The sequence below is a fragment of the Sapajus apella genome, unplaced genomic scaffold (genome assembly GCF_009761245.1).
Source record: "Sapajus apella isolate SASKATOON/1434 unplaced genomic scaffold, GSC_monkey_1.0 scaffold19, whole genome shotgun sequence".
Taxonomy (NCBI): domain Eukaryota; kingdom Metazoa; phylum Chordata; class Mammalia; order Primates; family Cebidae; genus Sapajus; species Sapajus apella.
In genome coordinates, this window is record NW_022436959.1 from 10,893,337 (window position 1) to 10,915,359 (window position 22,023).

The 22,023-nt window shown below is 38.6% G+C and overlaps 1 protein-coding gene across 7 annotated transcripts in view; it reads right to left on the reverse strand.

Annotated features, from left to right (window-relative positions):
- Window positions 1-2,783: 2,783 nt before the first annotated feature.
- SNX10 (sorting nexin 10) overlaps window positions 2,784-22,023 on the reverse strand; it is an 83,696-nt gene continuing 64,456 nt past the window's right edge. For all 7 annotated transcript variants that reach the window (XM_032286943.1, XM_032286944.1, XM_032286946.1 and 4 more), the window contains 5 exons: window positions 16,864-16,950; window positions 13,093-13,193; window positions 12,579-12,677; window positions 5,095-5,307; window positions 2,784-4,639 (listed from right to left, as the gene is read on the reverse strand). In XM_032286943.1, the coding sequence (XP_032142834.1) occupies window positions 4,558-4,639; window positions 5,095-5,307; window positions 12,579-12,677; window positions 13,093-13,193; window positions 16,864-16,950 (582 nt within the window). In that variant the 3' untranslated portion in view covers window positions 2,784-4,557. The remainder of the gene's footprint in view (window positions 4,640-5,094; window positions 5,308-12,578; window positions 12,678-13,092; window positions 13,194-16,863; window positions 16,951-22,023) is intronic.

Genomic DNA, 22,023 nt, shown 5'->3' on the forward strand with positions numbered 1-22,023 from the left:
ACACACACACACACACACACAGCACTCTGACCCAGGCTCGTTTCTAGACCTCGAGCCACGCACTTCTTCCCCAGCAGCCCAGTCCCGCCACCAGGCGCGACTGTCCCCTCCCTCTCCAGACGGGAAAGGGCAGGTTAACGCGGCCGCGCGCCCGCTGGACAGGTTTTAGCCTCTTGGGGGCCTACAAGGGAAAGGGGTTAACTAATGTGTGCGGTGAGTGTGCAGATGACAAAATTTAGGGCGTGGAGAGTTTGCCCGGCCCCACCGCATCCGCTCGCGGGGACCCTCGGGTGCTGGGCACCACCGGGCCAGGGCAGCACGTTGTCGCCCCTCCTCGGGCCGGTCGCGAGCGTCTACAGAACAAAGCCTGGAGTCCAGCCCCGGCCCCGGCCCCCGCGCGGCCGCCCCTCGCCCAGCCCCTGGGCGGCAGGGCCCAATCCACGCGCGCTCTCTGGCCCCGCGGGGCCCTGGAAGCCGGGACACGCGGAGGTCCGCAGGGTCATCGGCGTTCACAGCAGCCTCCCACACCAAGCGCACCACCCGGAGACCCTCTGCACGAGCGCTGCTTATTGCTCTTTTCCCCAGCAGCCAGAGTCGCGGGATGGGGCCTCGCAGGCCGGTCTGCAGCAGGTGCTGCCGGGAGCCGCAGGCCGCGCGGTAAATCGCTGTCTCTTTGCGGTCGTTGTTCTCACTCACCGCCCGCCGCCCCCTCCACCAGGGCTTTTTTTTTCCTTTCCGCCGCGCAGTTGCCATGGGTTACCAGAGCGGTTGCCATGGGTTACCGGACCAAGGCCGGCTGGCTCGCTACCTGCCGCCCAGTCGCCGCCGCCAGCAGAGCGGCCCGGGCGGGAGGCGGCGGGAGCGCGCGTGTGCGGGACGCGGCGCGGGGGATGCGCGCGGGCCGCGGAGGCGCTGCAGCCAACAGGCGGCCGAGGGTGCAGCTGCCGGAGCGCCACCGCCAGTGGGGTGGGGGCAAAGCTATAAAGAAGGCCCAGAGGTAAGAAACTAGCAAAAACACAACCACAAGTTATGCCCGTGCTGTGCCTCTAGCAGCAAAGACAAGCGGTGTGGGCTTTTGGATGAATCTACACTTCTCGTCGGGGGAGAAAGGGTATTTTCCTCTTTAGCATAAGCCATTTGCATAGTGTCTTTAGACCAGAGTTTAAATTCAGGAGGAAACTGTAGCTTAATGGGGTTTTTTTTGTTTTTTTTTTTTTTTCTCTCTCTCTCTTTTCCTCTATGTCTTTTGAAAAGAAGTCTTTGGAATTTTGGAGAAAGAGAAGGGGTCATTAACTATCAGTTTGCGCAGCTAAAAAATTAAGTGTCCAATGCACTGCTCATGATCTAGAAAAGTTTCCAGTAAGACTGAAGCGCAATTGTGTCTGCTAAAAGGGACAATGGTGACTGGTTTGTAAGATGCATATGGCAAAGAATAGAACCAAAGTCCTTTGTATATATAGCAAATGTTAAAGAAATTGTTGCTTATTTACATCCTTCTGAAATTTTTGAACTCCACTCTATTAAAATTATTAATTTCTTATGACGTTTATTTGCAAAGAAAATTCTATGCTTTGAATGTCAAATTGCAGTAACTAATTTCAGACAGTATTTTGTATTTGAAAATGTATTTATACATAATCAACTAAGAAAAGGTCTGTATTCCAAACAAAAACACAGAATTGTATTGAAATAAATTGTTTCCTTCACTGAAAAGATGTTGCGTTGTACTCACAGGATACCACCTAATAATTTAAATATTAAGGGGAAAGCTATTTAGAAACAGAATAAGCTTTGTTATTTTTGTTTTTTAAATGTTAAGAGGCCTCTAATGAACAAGGGTCCTCTTTTACAGCTCAAATACTGAAAGCCTTATTTGTACCACAGTAGCTCAATAACAAGGAATCTTTAAGGCACCCAAAAAATACAAACCAAATTCAAAACAACATCCAGTTTACTGTTGGATATAACAGTGATTGTGGCCAGGCTAAATGAATTTGTTTAACTTCTTAATTGTCATAAAAGAAAATTTGTTCTTTTACTTTATACTGCATATCAGCTGTTTGTCTTTAATTATTCAATAAAATGTAAACTAGATTTGAAAAACTAGTAAGATACTTAATATCTTAAGGGATAATATCTGCTTAAAAATAAATACTTGTTTTTCCCTAGTAATTTTCAAAACTTGAAATTTTAACTAGAATTAAGTAACTTTCTTTCAAGTGAGACTTTATAAGAAGCCTAAGTAACAGGTTGTTGACTTTCACTGTTGACACCTTTGGGTTATATATAAATCTGGTTCTACAACAAAACACATAAATTGGCTGTATAGGTGAATAGTTTACCCTTTCAGAATTAGCCAGGGAAAATGCCATTTTGCTGTATTGTAATAAGAAAGAATCCAGGAATACAATTCTTTACATTTGAGTCACATTAAAAATAGTGTTAAACATCTATTCTATTCAGGTTAATTACCAAAAGCAATTATTTTGTTTTTCCTAAAGAAAGCTTTATAAAAATATGCCAGAGAAAAATAAGAGACGAAGCAAGAAAACCACTGGGAACTGAAGTTCATCTAAATCTTTCAGCTGCAAAAAATCAGTTTTCAGAAGCCAGTGTGTAGACACCAAAACAACTGAACCAAGGCTAAATGCCTCAAATATGTACAACTATAGCAAATATCAGACCACGTTTTACCAAATTTCATCATCAAAAAATTCAAAAACACTGAGTTTTGGTCTAAGGCAGAATATATTCTCTTGTACAAAATAAGTGATCCAGCAAAGTTGATTTTTTTTCACGTTTAATGTAAAAATGATGAACTCATTACATTTACATACCAAATATTAGGCATTACTTAATATTAATTTTGATGGCTATGATACATTATCTAAAAATAATATGACAATTGGTGGCACAGTATGTGTTTTTCAAAACAGCTGTAAAACAAATGTCAACTCAAATACATATTAATTAAAGGATGAGGATCACTCTTAAATGCCTGGATGGCACAAACTTTACATGTTAGCATGGTAAGAAATTGCTAAATATTTTCTTTTCCTGTATTAAAATCATGAGGATCTAAGACACATTAAATCAAAATATTTACCAAAATTTAATAATGTTTTAGACCAAAGAAAAAAGGACAAAGAAAAAAGAAATCATTCTTATTCTGAATTTAATTTTTTAAATGTTAGTTTTTAGTTTTGTTAGCTTTTTTTTTTCTGTTGGTTCTTTGAAACAAGCATTGTAAAGACTTTTTAATAATACAATAACTTTTAAATTCCTAGTGAAAATGAAAAGTTGCTTTTTGTTGCAGCTCTGGCCACTCTCCAGTTAGGCTGGGTAACATTTAATTAAAGCAACAAGTTATCCTAGTTATCTGAAAATACCTTTTTGTTAGTTTCACAGAAATATTTTGTGCCATTCAACATGGAAGAAACTTGAGTAATTATCTCACAAAAATTCTGCCTTATCTGAAATCTGAAGTTCAAAACAGTTTATCTAAGATACCTTTGGGACACTAAAAAAAAAAAAAAAAGACATTTTATAAAATTATACTAGTCTTCAAGTGGATGCTTTAAAAGAAAGGGCCTTTTTAATGAATATTTCTGAAATTAGCAAGTTGACATCCTTTTCTAAATTATGGGAATATTTATTGGTAAAATTAAATTTATTAATTTTTATAAGATCCTTCCTCTGATTTAAGTAGTAAGTAACCACCACTGATACTGAAAGTTATCTAGTGATAAGAAATTGCACATTTAGTCAGAAAATAAATCATTAACCTATAGTTCTAATTATGTGATAATGAAAACAAACGATTTATCTCCAGAAACCATTTGGTGAAGCTGATTTTGGACAATGAAAATGTCTTTCTGAATCTGTATATTGCAATTATAAGTAATATTATTAGCACTATCTATGTTTTTTTCTAAGATGTAAACATTATTTTAATATGTCTCTACTCATAAGATACATTTCCATCTAAGCGTGAAACAGAATACTGGAAAGGTTAAATACTCTTAAAATAATTCAGTCAAACACCCAAAAGCATAGTGTTTTGCCAGTGCGTGGGAGGTATCTACAAAATATCAGCCACATGTCTTGAGAGAGGCAGTCTCATCTATGCTGTTACTCTTCATAGTGGTTAATAACATATACACTGTGTTTACGGTAACACTGCCCCATGATACAAGAAGAAATGCTGTATCTTGATTTTAAATGCTACTTATTTACCTATCTTTTTAAATTCAATAAAGACAACTAGGTTTTTTAAAACATGTAAGTCATTTCATTTGAGAGCAAGATCTTGTTTACCAATAATGTCTGCCTATAAAGGATAGTATTACATTCACAGGATTTTTAGCTTTACACAGAAGCTTACCTAAAATAAGACAACATAAAAATATCATTAATAAACAACCCAACATCTTTAAGAATTTAAATACCTAACATCATGACACTGAGCTTTAGGTAAGAATATACTGTTACGAAGCTATCTTCTCTATGACTGGACATAATTTGCTGTTCCTAAGATAGTAACATTAGAATTATTTTTCAGGATTCCTGCGGAGCTGTATTTACTTTACATCCATGTGAACTGCTGTCATCACTACTGTGTCCAAGCCCAGAGGATGAACTGGAAAAGAAGAAAGGGGGAAAATAATAAAAAGAGGAAATTGGTTTTCACAACACACTCAAAGCCTGAGTAACAGAGGAGAACTTTAATTATCTCCAGTCACAAAGAGAGACAGGAAATTTGGACTTTTAATTAGCCATTTGGAGTGCAGTTGGGTATTTTTTTAGCTAGATAATTTAAACGCGAATAATTCAAGTCTGACTAAATGAAAGTCACATAATCAGAATGCAAATAATTGAATTTCTACTGCATTCATTAATTCAGTGTGGAGGTGTGTGTGAAGACTACTATGATGAGCTGTCACAGCTCAATAAAATCTCAGTCAATTAATTTTTTCATTATCTTAGAATTACATCAACAAAAAAGGGAAGTGTGTACATATATCTACACACATGCATATGTGCACTATGTGTTATATAAATACATATACATTAAATCAAAACGCAAGGAAATACCTTTCTGAATCATAATCTATATCATTTTCTTTTTTTCCTTCTTCATCTTCTTCAGGGAACCGTCTGTTCATCAAGGCAAACTTGTGAATTGCTTCTTCCACAGAGTACTTAGTCTGCCCCGAAACACACGCCTCAATGTCTTCTGAATTCAGATGGCTCTGTAAGAAGAGGTGAAGGCTGCTATCTGAAAGCAAAAGTGCATTCTGTAGGACTCTAGATATAAAAAAAAGGAAGAATAATTGGTGAACAGGATGGTCAATGATAGGGCAGAAGAAAGAAAAATCATTAGAAATGTACCACTGAAGTTAATTTCTCTACTGTGGTAAACTTTGCATCAATTATGGGCTCTGCCCATTAAGGGGAGGAAAGCATATGTTAACTTTTATTCAATTATTTGGAAATTTAGGTGGGTGAAAAAATGCAGCTAATAGTTAAGAACATCTGTTAAAAGAATAACTTCAAGGACATTTCTTCAATTTAACCATCTGTTATTACCATGTGGATTAATTATGGAAATATTTTGCTTATATAGTCATAGAAATTTATTCTACTTTAAAAAAAAATTTACTGCCAACAGCATGTCAATTCAGTGATCTTTATGGGATAGGCTGTCATGAAACATCAAAACTTTCAACTACTATTAAAAATTATATGAAGAGGTTGATACATTTCTTAGCATAGTTTATATTTTAAAACTTTACAAATATAGTTATATATTTAAGTGCATGTTTATAACAGCTCATGAGAGAGATGGCTTTTTTTAATACTTAAGGTTGACTAGAAATTTATCCAAAATCTTTGGCGGCACTGAATCACTGTGTTGTCAAAATGAGCAACCAAATAAAATTGATCCCAGCCAATTTTACCATATACATAATTAAAATATGATAATTTAGTAATGAGTACATGCTGTTCTTCCCACATTCAAGATCAAAGTTTACAAAGAACAGATTTCAACTAGGGCATCAGAACTACATGGAAAATTTAAAACTATTCTGTAGTTTTTAATTTAAAATCTATAGATGCTCAAATTCTTATCATCGGTGAATTTGTTTTCTCTGAATTCACATCTTAGAATATGAAATCAAATCAAAGTACACCTTTATATTTAAATAAAAACTGGTTTATCTTTTTAGCAAAGATGTTGACATATGATAATTTAGTCTCTACTAACAGTTCAATAATTACATAAGAGGAGACACTAAGACCAGATATAGGGGACAAAACTAAAACACTGAAACCCAAGTATAATTTTGACCAACAAAAGATTTTTCCAATATAATGATCTATGAAAAATAGATCATGTATTTCAGACCAAATGAACCTTACTTTATATTCTGCTTTTTAAAATAAGTAATAAGGAAAGTAAATCTCTTTTGGCCATTAATATTGATTTAGTGAAAATCTTAAGGTCATTAGAATACCAAGTCCTTTTCTACAAAATAAAACAATTATTTCTTAAAGAAGGCAAAAATGCCCAAAAATGCACAGTAGTAAAACCAAAACCTAGCTGTCCCTTTTCTTCAGCAGGTTTACAGTTTGAGAAAATATTCTTTACTGGTCTATTAAAAGGAAAAGGAAAACTTTTGTGCTTTTTAAAAGGCAAAACCTCAAGCAAAGCAGCTAAATCCTTCCTTTTCCTTCTGTGTCCTCGGCCCTGGGTCCTCCCAGAAGATGACCATGTCACATGATAATGATGCATTTACCAAGTACAAGTAGCTAAGTAGTAAATCCCTTTTACTACTCTTTGAGATTTATTTTCTACATTTACAAATGTTTACCATTCTTATTTTAAATGCTTCAGATTAAGAGAAGAGTTATAGAGCAACAGCCATTAATATGAACATGGATCGTGAAGTCCGTGAAGTCTGAGGAGTGTTTCCTGTGGCCGCTGTCAGCAGTTTCCTGCCTGCCCTAAGTACAAGGAACTTTTCCTAGGATTGTACTCGCTGCTTTGTTTCTGTTGGAAATGTGTTTTATTTTCTTTATAAAATAATGGGTAATCTTTAAAATTGATTTTAGATGGTTTGAGGCATTACACCACAAAAGTAATGAGCACTAATGCCAATGATATTGGACACAAATTCATTTTAGCTTTATTTCATGTCTGAAGCAATTCTACTGAGCCTTGAACCGCTCACGTACTGTTATTAACTTGCTAGTAACTTAACACATGGGTACAGCAAACAAAAGTGATCATAGTCCAGGTTGATCAGGACCTCAAGGCTACTGTCCTTTTTCTTGAGCTATAATTCAATTTCCAATTTTACTGTACATTAGACTCATTATTTCCAAGTTTTCTTTTCTGCTCAATACTGCCATCTGGAGGACACACAGATGAAAAGAGAAAGGGCCAGGCCCACCCAGCTCACAATTAGAAAGAGGGAGACAGATGTGGCTGGGGAAGGAACATCTGAAGCCCCCTAGGCCTACAGTTCAAACCAGTGAGTGGCCTAGGCACAGTTTTGGTTTTTGGAATCCCCTCTGTTTCTCTGTCTAAATTCATGCCACCATACTCCAAGAGTATGAGATAAATAAGCAAAAATAATTTTTTTTGTTTGTTTTTTGTTTTTCGTTTTTTTTGGGGGGGACGGAGTTTCGCTCTCGTTACCCAGGCTGGAGTGCAATGGCGCGATCTCGGCTCACCGCAACCTCCGCCTCCTGGGTTCAGGCAATTCTCCTGCCTCAGCCTCCTGAGTAGCTGGGATTACAGGCACGTGCCACCATGCCCAGCTAATGTTTTGTATTTTTAGTAGAGACGGGGTTTCACCATGTTGACCAGGATGGTCTCGATCTCTTGACCTCGTGATCCACCCGCCTCGGCCTCCCAAAGTGCTGGGATTACAGGCGTGAGCCACCGCGCCCGGCCGCAAAAATAATTTTGAATGTCTTTATATGCTTTTAATTTTATAGTCAGATAGTTCATTCTGAAATTTAAAATGAAAACATTTGAGAGTGTTTTCCCATCTGGTTAGGTGAGCATAATTAATTTATTTTGAGTACTATTTGGCTTACTATCAGAGAGGGCTATGACTGCCACCATCATACTATTAAATCCTATTTTTTCTTAGTCATGTTTGTGCCATATTGTCCACAAACAAATGTAATAGCAGAAAATCAATTTCAAACTTAATATAAAGAGTACTCTGTAAAACAGTCAACAAAACGTCATTTGTAGGAACCTCCATTTAAAAAGTACATGATTTTCAGACCTTTATAAAAGGAATAAAAAATAGCCTATAGAATTTTAAAAGAACTTCTAAAAAGATATTTATGGTGCAGATCAGAAGTTATTCCTTTCCCTATAACAATTTCAGACTAAACAAAGCAAAATCTGTTTTTTCCTTGAATTGGAACCAGTTGAAAATCAGTTTTCTTCAATGAGATTTTATTAGATGTATTGTATGCTGGTTTAGCTGAGAACAATATATAGCTATACAAAATCATTTCACCCTAACTAAGGATGTCCTGGATCTACTGAACTCAACACAGCGATATATATATACATCTGTATAGTACATGGAAGGTTAGCAGTCTGATGTAGAAAAAAAAATTGACTCAGCTTGTTTAGCTCTTAATATAAGAAAAAATAAAACCTACAAATCTTCATTGAAGACATTCATGATCTGTGCTATGGTGCCCTCTATTGAACACAAAGACATAAAAATTGTGTGTGTGTAAAACTAGTTTCACGTTTCAACAGTAGCCTTTTGTAAAAAAAAAAAAAAATTCCTTAATATTTGAAGAAATACAAAACTGTGACATAAAAGTTTAAACTGTAGGGTAAATGTAATTGTATTAATGGGATGAATTCAGTAGAAAGGAAGCTGGCTCCCAGTCATGAATAAATCTGTTCAAACCTAAATTGAAAATCCCATTCAACCTAAAAATTAGTAAGAATTTCATTTTTCACAATTGAAGACTTAGAGTTTATATTTTTTAGTCTGTAACCTTCTTTTCATAACTATTAGAAGTGACTTTAAATTTATAATTACTCTGGAGCAAGAATACAAAAAGGAGATTATAGTCAAGACTGAAGCAAAATGAATATATTTGAATATATATCTTATAATCATACCAAATGTAGCCTGCATTTAAGATTACTGCTCATTTTAAATTTGCCAGGTCCTGGGATTCTTATAGTACCTCCACCTTTCCTATAATTTCTTTATCTATAAAACTGAGATAATACCCAACTCCTAAGATTTTTCTATGTACTGAGATTAAAACATGTAAAATGCCAAACATGTAGTAAGTGTTCGATAAATGGTAGAAATTATTCTTATTTGGCACCTAGTCAAAGAAACAATTTTCTAATTCCTCTACAAAGATCAATGCTTTTTTATTAAATATGTAACATTTCACAAATGACCTTAAAGAAAAATAGGTGTATATACACATATACAAAGACATTGTGGTCTCAAAAGATTTGAACATATTTAGTGCTTCCAGTTCATAACTTCAAAACTTACATGAAAACCAGGCTTTAAAAATACATGCTAAAACCCTACAATACAAGCAGGTTTCCACGTTTTAATGCTGTGGTTCCTAAAATTCCTCTACAAACAAGATGCAGGCTATTGATGGCTGGCCCTACTTAAGAGGTAACCAATGGGGCCTTAGAGGATGTCAAGCTGGGGCCACGACACACAACATACACATCACATCCAATTTCCCCAAGTGAACCTGGGTTGGGTGAGGGGAGGGGGCACCAGGGCAAAGACATGGAGGGTGCTACCTTACACAACTTGGGAAAGCACAGATCTGTAGGACACAAAAGGGAGGCTGGGCACAGAGCCCAGGTGAGGCCTGAAGCTAGCCCTGTGGTGTCTGACTCCTCACTTCCTTCAGGCTTAGGCTGTATAGAAGCTCCAGCTTTCATTTTTAAAATGAAATCTTAGCTTGGAGACAAATGTTCACATACCCCAGTGGAATAAATGATATCACAAGAGAACCCCCTGCTGATTCCACGATTTGACAATCCAGTCAAATGACAATCCAGATTCTGTGTTAATGAGTCTAGCCCTTGAGAGGTACACAGTGCTCCCCACTAGAATGGAAGCATCAAGAGGACAAGGACTTGTTCATTCTGTGCAGTCCTATGTCCGTGGCACACATCCTGGCCCAAAGCATACACTTAATAAACATCTGCTGAATGAAGGATCGCTGCATGGTTTTTGGAGTTTTTTTCAAGTCCTTTTCATCTGTAGGACACAAACACCCAGTGAGGCTGGCTATGTGTGGATAATATTACCCCATTCTATAGCAAACAAAGGCTTAAAAGGAATGAAGTGACTATTACAACAGCATGCAGCTGGAAAAAAAAAAAACAGAAACCATGATTATAGAAGACCTAGAACCCGCACCTTGAGTACCTGAACCAGGATACTTTCTACCATGACATCTGCATCAAATACAGCCAGCAAACAGTCAAGCCATGCACTGTGCAAAAATAACCTGGCACAAGCATAACCCCACTATGCTGAATGACATTCACTGGGTCATTAATTTTGGTAGATCAACTGTGGATAGAAAGGTTGTGTTCAAAACAATGAAGTAATTCCTGGTCAAAAATACAAGCCCTGAGCTTAACTAGCAATATAATTCAGAGGCACATGCTGTCTTTGGACCTGAAGTAAGACTTCTCTACAGAAGACAAGCTGCCACAGCTCCCCCAGGACAACATCTATACTAGAGTGACAGGCAACTCTAGAATCAGGTTGCAGGGACCACATCTCAAGGGAGAGGCCATCAGCCACCTGAGCCTCATAGAGACAATTAAAATCAGAGCTCTCCTTGAGGGGAAAGGGCAGGAAAAACTTGGCCAAGTCTCTGTCCTGCCATGCCTGTGATACCCCCCAAAAATACAATGAAATGTTTTTGGAGGACTTGGCTCTGCTCATCAGTTCTTCTGGTCTCTTGCCATTTGTATTCCTCTGGCTTCTCTTCCTTTGCCCACTCTCCCTCAATTTATAATCTTGAATTTTTCTGTATGTCTCTAGGACACCTTCAAAGGAAAGGCACTATGTCAATCTGATAAATATTCATGTGCATACTTAATACCCAAACCCTTTATGAGAGAGCCAAACGGGGAGGAGGCAGTATATTATTTCAGGCTAGGTCTAAGGTCCTATTTAGTGAACCCCAAAGGAGATGACTGATCCTGAAACTACTAGAAAAAGGATGAGAGTCTGGGAGATTGGGCCCTGTCACTAACTAGTAGTCACATGACTCAGCCTGTTTCCTCATCTACAAAATTGGAAATTAGAAAAGTAAAAGCTGTCTCATGTCTAAGTGCATTAAGATAACAACAGCCAACACAAAGATAGCACACATTCTATGCTAGACACTGTCATGAGTGCTTTACAGTCAATAACTCATTTAATCTCTCAACAGCCCTATGAGGTAGCTACTATGATTACCCCATTTTATAAATGGGAAGACACAGTCAGAGGTGGTATAGTATCTGCCCAAGCTCCCAGCTTTTAAGTGGCAGAGCCAGGTAGCCTGGCCTCAGTGCAAATCAACGTGCTACATGGGCTCTAGCGTTCTGGATATTCTAGCATTTCAAAGAGTGGAGGGGAGGAAAATCACTGGTACTGTGAACTCCAGCAGCTTTAACTGCAGTACCCACCACCACAAAGTAATCCAGATTAATAACTCACCGAGATTGTTCACATGCCACCAAATACTCCTTGATAAACATTCCCTCCAAAGGTTAGAGTTAAAACATTAGAGGAACCCAGAGGACATTAGCAGCCCTTCATAGAGCTGATTTTGGTCTATAAATTCTAAGCATTGTAAACAAAGACAGTTTTTAAGAAGCGCGTTTTGGGCCAGTGGCTCACGCTTGTAATCCCAGCACTTTGGGAGGCCAAGGCAGGTGTATCACCTGAGGTCGGGGGTTCAAGTCCAGCCTGACCAAAATGGAGAAATCCTGTCTCTACTAAAATACAAAAAAAATTACCCAGGCATGGTGGCGTATGCCTGTAATCCCAGCTACTAGGGAAGCTGAGGCAGGAGAATCACTTGAACCTAGGAGGTGGAGGTTGTGGTGAGCCGAGATCATGCCACTGCACTCCAGCCTGGGCAACAAGATCAAAACTCCATATCAAAAAAAAAAAAAAGAAAAAAAAAAGCACCTTCTGATAATTAGGCATATTTGTTTCCTGACAAATTTTTGTTTTTGTCAGGTAAACTCCCATGTAATTTGAATCTGCTTGACAGCTTAAGGGACCAAGTATTTGTTATCTACTTCAATTCATTCATTGTTTCCTTTCTAGAAGACTTGGTCCCAAATATGTACCAGATGATGTGAACCACAAGATGGTGCTCTAATATAGGAAATGGACCACTGGGTTTCATTCTAGTGCATATTATTTGCATTTCAGAAACAGGAACATTCTTCCCCACACCATCATGCAGCTCTTGCAAAGCACTTGCTCACACTCCTTGTCTGGCCACAGAAGTTTCTAGACACTCACTTTCTGAGGAAATCTTCCAGACCCTGGCGACGCTGATCCACATGTTGGCGATTGTTCATGTTGAAAAATAAGTTTTTAGATGGAAGTTCCGGCAGTTGTCTTAGGAGAAAGAAAAAAAAAAATTTTAATGATTAATTCAAGGTGCTTCTATTACAGAAATCCCTCAAAGTGAAGGCAAATTATGTATGATTATTATTATCACACAGTTATTCTATAATTATGATTATACATTATATACTTATATAATAAGGGTATGAGGAAATCAGTTAGCTTAAGGAAGAACCCATCTTTAAACATTTCTGAGGCCTTTCATGGCCTATTCTCATCAACGTTGGTGAAATTTAAGTGATAAATTTTAAATTCAGATGCAGTAGCTAAAAAACTAAAGCTACATATATTATAATCAAGGCAAAGGCCTATAGAAATCCTTCGTATCTTATATATCTTAATGAACATCAATTTTAAACATTAAATATAATAACAAAGTCTCCTCAAAATACTCTAAATCACTTACACCAGCAATGCATTACTTTGGAGTCTCTGCCTCAGCCACACGAATTCTCTATATCTTCTTCGTACACAGGACGTTTTCATTGTAAAACACATGCTATTAGTCTGTACAGAGAAAGTAGAAAGACATGAGTCATACCTGAGAAAAAATGTGTTCCTCATATCTATAATTCACAATATGATCCCAGTATTCATTCTAAATAGGATTTAAATCACCAAACTTATATTTATGCCAGTACTCTGAAATCTTGCATATAACCCAGGAACATGACAGCCGGGATGATGGGAATGAGCAGTATTGCCCGAGGGCGAGGTATGACCTGGGTCCTAAAGGAGCCGCCTACTCACCTATGAACACTGCTTTCAAGAACAAATCATAAAAAATAAATCCTAACATATAAATGACAGGGAGGAGCTCAGGTTCATCCGCTGCATTTTACAGCCATCCATGTAAGCCGGAGGAGTCTTTGGGGCTTAGAGACACCTCCTCGCAGTCCTTTATGAGACATCGCAGAAACCTTCACCTCCTTGACATGGCCAACCTGCAGATCACACAAATCACCAGGTATCCTGAAATCACTTTTAAACTAGAGAACAGCCTTCCCTTCTTTACTGGATGTGAGAGGAAGCATGTCCAGGCCAGAGAGCGGCTGTGATGCGTGGAGATAAGCATCTGGCACAGAGGACAGGCAGGCCAAAATTCCAGTCCTGGCTCTGCTATAGGGAAGTCACTCAGACTTCAGTTTCCTGAGTGCTAAAATGGGATGAACTAGCACATATCTAATTCACAGGGTGGTGGTGAGGCTTGATAATAAGCACTTGGCCAATGTTATCTATTAATATGATTATTAGTTACTTAGTGTTGGTGTCCTTCTAGCTACCCTAAGGCAGACTTGGAAAAAGCCACTTAAAGTGTCGCCATGCTAAGCTCAGCCACAATGCCTCTACTTTGGGTAAATATAAGACAAGAGTAAATATTCTCCTTCAAGTAAAACAAGAAACTAGCAAATATTTGTTTCTCCTCGTTTTTGAAAATACAAATATCTCTATTCTCTGCATTTATTTCAAAATCTGATTTTCTAATCTTTACTAAATGAGAAACAATTTTTTACCCCCAAGATCACTACTATGTCAAAAATTACTATTCTACCACTTATTTTGCCCAGCTATTGTTTTCCTTGGGAAATCTAAGTAATTATGTACGTTAGATTTTTTTTTTTTTTTTTGAGATGGAGTTTTACTCTTGTTGCCAAGGCTGGAGTGCAATGGTGCAATCTCGGTTCACCGCAACCTCCGCCTCCAGGGTTCAAGCAATTCTCCTGCCTCAGCCTCCCAAGTAGCTGAGATTACAGGCATGTGCCATCATGTCCAGCTAATTTTGTATGTTTAGTAGAGACAAGGTTTCTCCTTGTTAGGCTGGTCTCAAACTACTGACCTCAGGTGATTCGCCCACCTCAGCCTCCCCAAGTGCTAGGATTACAGGCGTGAGCCCCTGCGCCCAGCCACATTCGTTCTTAAACTGTTCTCATAAAATATATGACACGGTTTCTGGTATTCTCATGCTTCATAAAGTTCAGAAAACTTCAGAATGTAGACAGGTTAAGAGGCTCACCCCCAAGGTGCCCACTGGTCTAAATCTCACTATCTTTAACAATATGGCAGCAAAACCCACTGGAAGGATTTTGTGGCAGATAACTTTCTGTGGGTGGACTTAGAGCACACTGGGGCCTCACTCTAATGTGCTCCTTGGGGACTAGGCTAGCAGACCATGTTATACCTGAACTGGTGCCCTAACGAGGCTTGAGCAGGTATCTTCCCAGTACCCTCTCCCTAAAGAATACCAGACCACTGCAGGGACTCCTGACATCTCAGACACACACTGGGTCAATTCAAATTCCCTTTAATTTTTCTGCTTACAACCACCATGGCTGTCAATAACTAAAAATCCACCTGGTACCTACACCAGACTAAGGTTCATCCATAAGTCCTTCATTTGCAGGGAAGGTTCAGGGAAATATTTATGATGGCTACCCAGCTCTAGGGTCTACTAGTTTAAAATTCCAAGTAAGTGTTAAGATTCCAGAGTTACATGACATCATCTCCTACCTCCAAAGCTCTATGGGTGTAACATCTAAGAGAAGCCAACCAGAACTCTCTAGCTCTGCCATCCACTTTTAATTGTATGACAGGTGGAAGTCTCTTGAAGATTAGAAGATACTGAGTTCACTAAATGATTAAGTTCCTCTAAATCTATTTGCTTGTTTTTGCTGTCCACCAAGCCCAGGCTTACCCATTGTCAATTTATTAACATTTCAGAGAAGTACCAGAACAGCATCAAATAATATTTGTGGAACCCATTATTTCTAGCTCCGGATGGAGATTTCTGAATTTGCATCAGACTATTTGTAGAGCACAGAAGAATCTATACCTTCATTACCTCCTGGGAGTAATTAAATTTCACGCCTATCATGAAGTGTGTGATTAGGACGCACAATTTTTTTTTTTTTAGAGAAAGTTAGAAGGCAACTAAAAATATTTCATTTTACTTCAAATGCTTATTCTCATATAGGCATAATTTTCCACACAGAATGCAACTCTAGTGTGATCTTATGAGTAAAACCAAAACAGAATCAAAATACGTGGCATATCCTGGAACGGCTTTACAACACAATCAAAAAAGCAGTTCTGAGTTTTTCCTTTATTTTCTAAGTTGGGAAACTTCAAAGCAAAAGGGGAAGAAAACAGAATTTTAAAAAAAGAGAAGTTTTATGGCTAGTGTTTGGGTGTCCAACACACCAAGTTAGCTAATTACAACAGAAGGATTAAATGATGGCTAAATTTTACTTCACTTGTGCTATTCAGTCATGGATACAATCTGGGCCAATTTCGATACTCCTGAATTGAAGTAATTTAGTTTGCATCTGATATGCATCTGATTTAGATGCAAAAAGTATTATCCTCAAAATCAGGGGCCAATAAACTACAGCCCAAGGGCCAAATCTAGTCTGATATCTGACTTTGCAAATAAAGTTTTATTAGAACACAATTATGATCATGTATGCATTGTCTGTGGCTGCTTTCCACCTGCAACAGCAGAAATGAATAGTTTTGACAGGAACTGTATGACCCACAAACTGCAGATATTTACTACCTTTACAGAAAAAGTTTGCTTACCCTTGTTTAAGATGATCCCAGAAGGCCACACACCATACAAAATTGTTCAAGAGATTGTGACACAGTAGGACCCAAGCAAGGCACATCATTTCTAGTTGCTTACTCATTACATTAATTACTCAGATTCTAGACAAATTAATCACAATAATTGCACATATCCATTTCCCACCTTCTGATTCTATATGTAAAACACCACACATCTCTTTTCCAAAGAACTCTATATCCTCTCAAACTTTAACATTATCAGGCATTATGTTATCCAGAAATATGCTATAGCAGATCATAAGAAATACCATTAACGAGATGTAAGTACTCTTTACCCATGCATTTTAGATGCATTCACATCTTTATGTGAAGGCAATAAACATTAAAATATTAATATTAACAAAGGAACAATAAAGGATTCAAATAATAATTTTCCAACTTTAGGAACCATCTTACTATTTCATGTAAGATAAAACATTAGTTGTAATCATTCAAATTCAGGTCTCTGAATTAGAAAAACTTTTACAAGTGTCACCTTTAAGTATTCCATAAAATGTATCCCATAAAAGACCCTCAAAATTATACTCTTTCTACTAACTACTGACTACATACTTACATGAATACATATCTCATAGTCAATGTAAGAATGCCAGAAGTCCTCCTTCTGAATCCTAGGATCTCGAACCCAGACACTTACAAACTCCTGTAATGGCATCATAAACAAAGAAATATGTTTCAGAACTGCAAGTAGGACTGGAAAGAACTGAGACAAACGACGGCACTAAAACAAAACTGAAATGAGCTTTTACCAATGTGGTACTTGTAATCCTTTCAAAAACAAGAAGTAAAGTTAATGAATCAGGAACCACGAGCAAATCCAGAAAACACTTTTGCCACATAATGGAATTTTTTAAATAATGCAAAACTGAGGTGGGCGCACTTCTGGATAGTTTTACAGGTTATCTGAAGACAAAGTATACTGCACAACTGATTTTTAATTTTTAATCACAAAATATTGCTTCAGATTTTTTTTAATTTAAAAGTGATCATTTCTTACTTTTGTCATCTCTCCAAATTGAAACTATGGGCCCTTCTGAATAAGCTGCTTCCTAGGACAGGAAAGCAAATAAGAAAGGGCACCAGGCCAAGCATGGTGGCTCACACCTGTAATCCCAGCACTTTGGAAGGATCTCTTGAGCCCAGGAGTTTGAGACCAGCCTGGGCAACATGGCAAAACCCCATCTCTACAAAAAAAAAAAAAAAAAAAAAAAAAAAAAAAATTAGCCAGGTGCAGCGGTGTGCGCCTGTAGTCCCAGCTACTCAGGAGGCTGAGGAGAGTGGATCACTTGAGCCCAGAAGGTGAAGGCTGCAGTGAGCCTTGATTGTGCCACTGCACTCCAGCCTGGGCAAAACAGCAAGACCCTGTCTCAAAAGAAAAGAAAGAAAAAGAAAGGATATCAGAGGCGATGGGAAAAGTAAGCAATGAGGGTTGAAGTTGACTTTGTGCATGCAACCTAGCCGCATGAGAATAAGCCGTAATAACATATTAACAGAAAAATGAACACCTCCTTTTACATACTTTTCTATTTTTAAAATACATTTCCCATACATTAAATCATTTCATCTTCATAATATCTTTGTGTTACATGTAAAAGTTAGAGATATTAAAAATCATATATAGTAGATAATTTTGTTCTTTTATAAAGATAAGAATAGGAAACATGGGATAAAATTTAAAACAACACTTTTCAAGAGGTGCTCTTTACTAAACAGGTTTAGTTTAAAAATATGAAAATGTACAGCAAAAAAGTATGTTTCACATGATAAGTTTTTAAATGTAACGTATTTACTCAGTGATCATAAATTTGCTGAGTTTGACTTTAAATAATACAGTTTTTTTATAATATTGGGACTTCAAGACTGGCATTCAGGCATTTCTTACTGCTTCCTGGGGCACATCTGAGAGGCAGGCTATGAACGTTCAAGATCAGAAGTAAAAGAGAGATCGGGGGCTTTCTGGGCAAAGTACCTCTATTGTGTCAGACAGATAATTAAATGAGACTCTTCATTACAGGCAATTTTTTAAAATCAAAAAAATACACCACATTCTTTGAAAGTAACTTTTGCCACCTATCAAGTTTCACCTTCTAGGGCAACACACACTTTTTCCTTGCACTAGAACTCCTGTCCCACTGCCTGTCTTCAGTAGACAGGGAGTATGAATTACTGTTCCAAAAAGTCTTATTTTAAAATATTTTCATTACGTATTTTTTAAATCATTTAGGGGACAGATTAAGAACAAGATAGGCCGGGCACAGTGGCTCACGCCTGTAATCCCAGCACTTTGGGAGGCTGAGGCGGGTGGATCACCTGAGCTCAGGAATTCCAGACCAATCTGGCCAACAAGGTAAAACGCTGTTTCTACTAAAAATACAAAAATTAGCCGGGCATGGTAACAGGCGCCTGTAATCTCAGTTACTTGGGAGATTGAGGCAGGAGAATTGCTGGAACTCGGGAGGCGGAGGGTGCAGTGAGCAGAGATGGCGCCATTGCACTCCAGCCCAGGCCGACAACAGCAAGACTCCATCTCAAGAAAAAAAAAAAGAAAAGAAGAACAAGACAACAACATAGTGATGCTCTAAATGCTTTAGCCATTATTTCTTTTCATTTTTCTGTTTTTTGAGATAGGGTCTCACCCTAGCACCCACACTGGAGTGCAGTGGTGCAATTTCAGCTCACTGCAGTGTCAAACTTTAGGGCTAAAGTGATCCTCTTACCTAAACTAATCCTACTCCCAGCAGCTGGACTACAGGTGGATGCCACCATGCCCAGCTAATTTTTTAACTTTTTATAGAGACGAGGTCTCGCTATGTTGCCCAGGCTGATCCCGAACTCCTAGGCTCAAGCAACCCTCCTGCCTCAGCCTCCCAAAGTGCTGGGATTATAGGCATGAGCCACTGTGCCCTGGCCATTATTATTTCTTCCTCTCTATTTCCTTTTTTTTAAATGCACATTAAGAGACAACCATTATTTCTTTAAAACACATGCTAAATTACAAAAGGAAATTTAAAAAAATTTTTTAAACCAAAGTATCCATAATAGCCCCTAACCACAATATGATATGGCACATTCTGCCCAGGGTTGGAAACAGAAGCAAAAATCCAGGTACTCTGCTCTTGGTCTATGCTTTTCACCTCCATCTCTTGTCACTGTGTATGTGTGTGTGTCTCTTAAATTCATTTTCCTATAGTACTTTTCACATACCCACAGTTCTCAGAATGAACGATCAATCATTTAAAATGAAAAATTCATTTTAATTTCACAGTGGCCCAATGCCAAGGCCTATGAATCAATGGACAGAAGGACAAATAGAAATAGGAGAGAAGCACAAGTCCACACGTGTGTGTGTGTGTGTGTGTGTGTGTATGTGTATTTTTTTTTAGACAGGGTCTCGCTCCATCACCCAGGCTGGAGTACAGTGACACGATCTCGGCTCAATGCAACCTCCACCTCCAGGGTTCAAGCAATTCTCCTGCCTCAGTCTCCTGAATAGCTGGGACTACAGGTGCATCTCACCACCACACCGAGCTAATTTCTGTATTTTTTTTTTTTTAGTAGAAACAGGGTCGCACTTCATGTTGGCCAGGCTGGTCTTGAACTCCTGACCTCAAGTGATTTGCCTACCTTGGCCTCCCAAAGTGCTGGGATTACAGGTGTCAGCCACCACACCCAGCCAAAAAATAATATATTAAAAACCATACTTTAACACTACACTGATACAAAGGTGAATATATTAATATCACATAGTAAAACCTTTTCTTATCCTGAAAGTTCATTTTATTATTCTGATGTTAAAAGCAATTAAATCAGGGTACTAAATATAAGGTGGAAAGAAAAATATAAAAGGAATTAAAATATTTGCATGGGGTCAGGTGTGGTTGCTCACACCTGTAATCCCACCACATTGGGAGGCTGAGCCAGGAGGATCACGTAAGGTCAGGGGTTTGAGACCAGCCTGGCCAATGTGGTGAAACCATGTCTCTACTAAAAATGCAAAAATTAGCCAGGTGTGATGGCAGGCGCCTGTAATCCCAGCTACTCAGGAGGCTGAGGCAGGAAAATCACTGGAACCTGGGAGGCAGAGATTGTGGTAAGCCAAGATCACACCACTGTACTACAGCCTAGGCAACAGAACGATACTCCACCTCAAAAAAAAAAAAAAAAGAAAGAAAGAAAGAAAGAAAACATTTTCATGGTTGCTTAAAAGTAGTATGGTCCTGGGCAATGGCTCTAACAGAGAAGCCAGCCCTGCCTTCACTGTGATTAAAGGAGGATGTTGACAAGAGAGGACCAAGTCATCCTGCACCCTTTTCACAGAGACAACACGGACAGCTCCCGGTCATCAGGTCACCTGATACCCACATTCCCTCAGAAGGTGGTGGCAGCTTCACTTTTCCACTTAAGAGCCAGAAGTTCTTGGATATACCAAAAAGGGAGATTATTTCCAACAGCTCAGTGTTCCACATTAACAGTAGAAGACATGAACCCATTACTGATATAGCGAGCCTTCACAGAGATTAAATAAAACGAAAAGAAAACACATTTGTCAATTTGCCACAAATCTGTTATTGAAAAAAAGAATTGCTTTGGCAGTATCTCTTATTTAAAAAGATAAAAGATTTGACCAAAAGGGAAGGGGATGTTGAATACATATTCTAAAACCATGCTGGAAACAAAAATATCTTCTAAGAACACAGCAATGCATTTTAAATGCACTCAAAATTCAATGCAGCACTAAGACTCCACATATTTTTTCAATTCTGAAAATCTTTAACTTGGCATGCTAAATATCACTATTCTCTTGTAGATGGCAAACTTTTCTTCCTTTTCTGCTCCCTGAAACATTTCTGTGCCCCTGAGAGCCATCCCAGGCCACTGTTCTTTGCACCCTATTGCAATTCTAGGGTGACCTCATCCAAACACATTCAGCCCCCTTGAATGAATTGATGGTCCCCATCCAAAGCTCCATCCCAGTTCAGGCACCTCTCCCATGGATCCAGCCTCTAGCCTGATCCACCTAGAAGTCCCCTGAGCATGCTATGCCCATACCCTTCCCACATCATCCTGCTTCCCTTCTCAGTGAAAAGCATCTCCCACCAACCCCAGCGAGAAACCCAGTTCCCCCAAACTTCTGTGTTTGACTCATTCCCCAAATCCACAAAGACCAAGTCCTTCAGAGTCATTTTCCTTGGAACCCCCAACAACTATTCCCTCTGCTGTTCCCTTGGTTTAAGGACCTCTTTCCCAACATTAATGCAAGAACTGCTAATTTATCTCTGGGCCCATGTCCAATGCATTCCCCACATGAAGACAAGAATGGCTCCAAAACACATTAACTGATGATGTTGCTTTCCTGATGAAAATCCTTCAAAGGCTGCCCCATAACCTTCAAGAACAAGTTCAAACTCCTCAGCTAGTACAATACAGCCTTTCATGATTTTCACTCTGCTTTCAAAGGCTAAGTGTAGGTCCCCATATGCAACATGCCACTTCACACTTCCGTGCCTTTGACCAAGCTGTTCTCTTTGCCTGGATTGCTGGGCCACCCTACTGCCCTTTTTAATTTTTTTCTAATCTTCTCTTTTCCTCTACTATTTTTTGCTAACTCCAATTCATTTTTCAAATGCAATTTGGTCACCACTTTTTCTGGGAACCTTCTCAGATTCACCCAGTCTGACTTATCTAACCCTCCTCTGAGCCCCTAATGGCTCTGGGT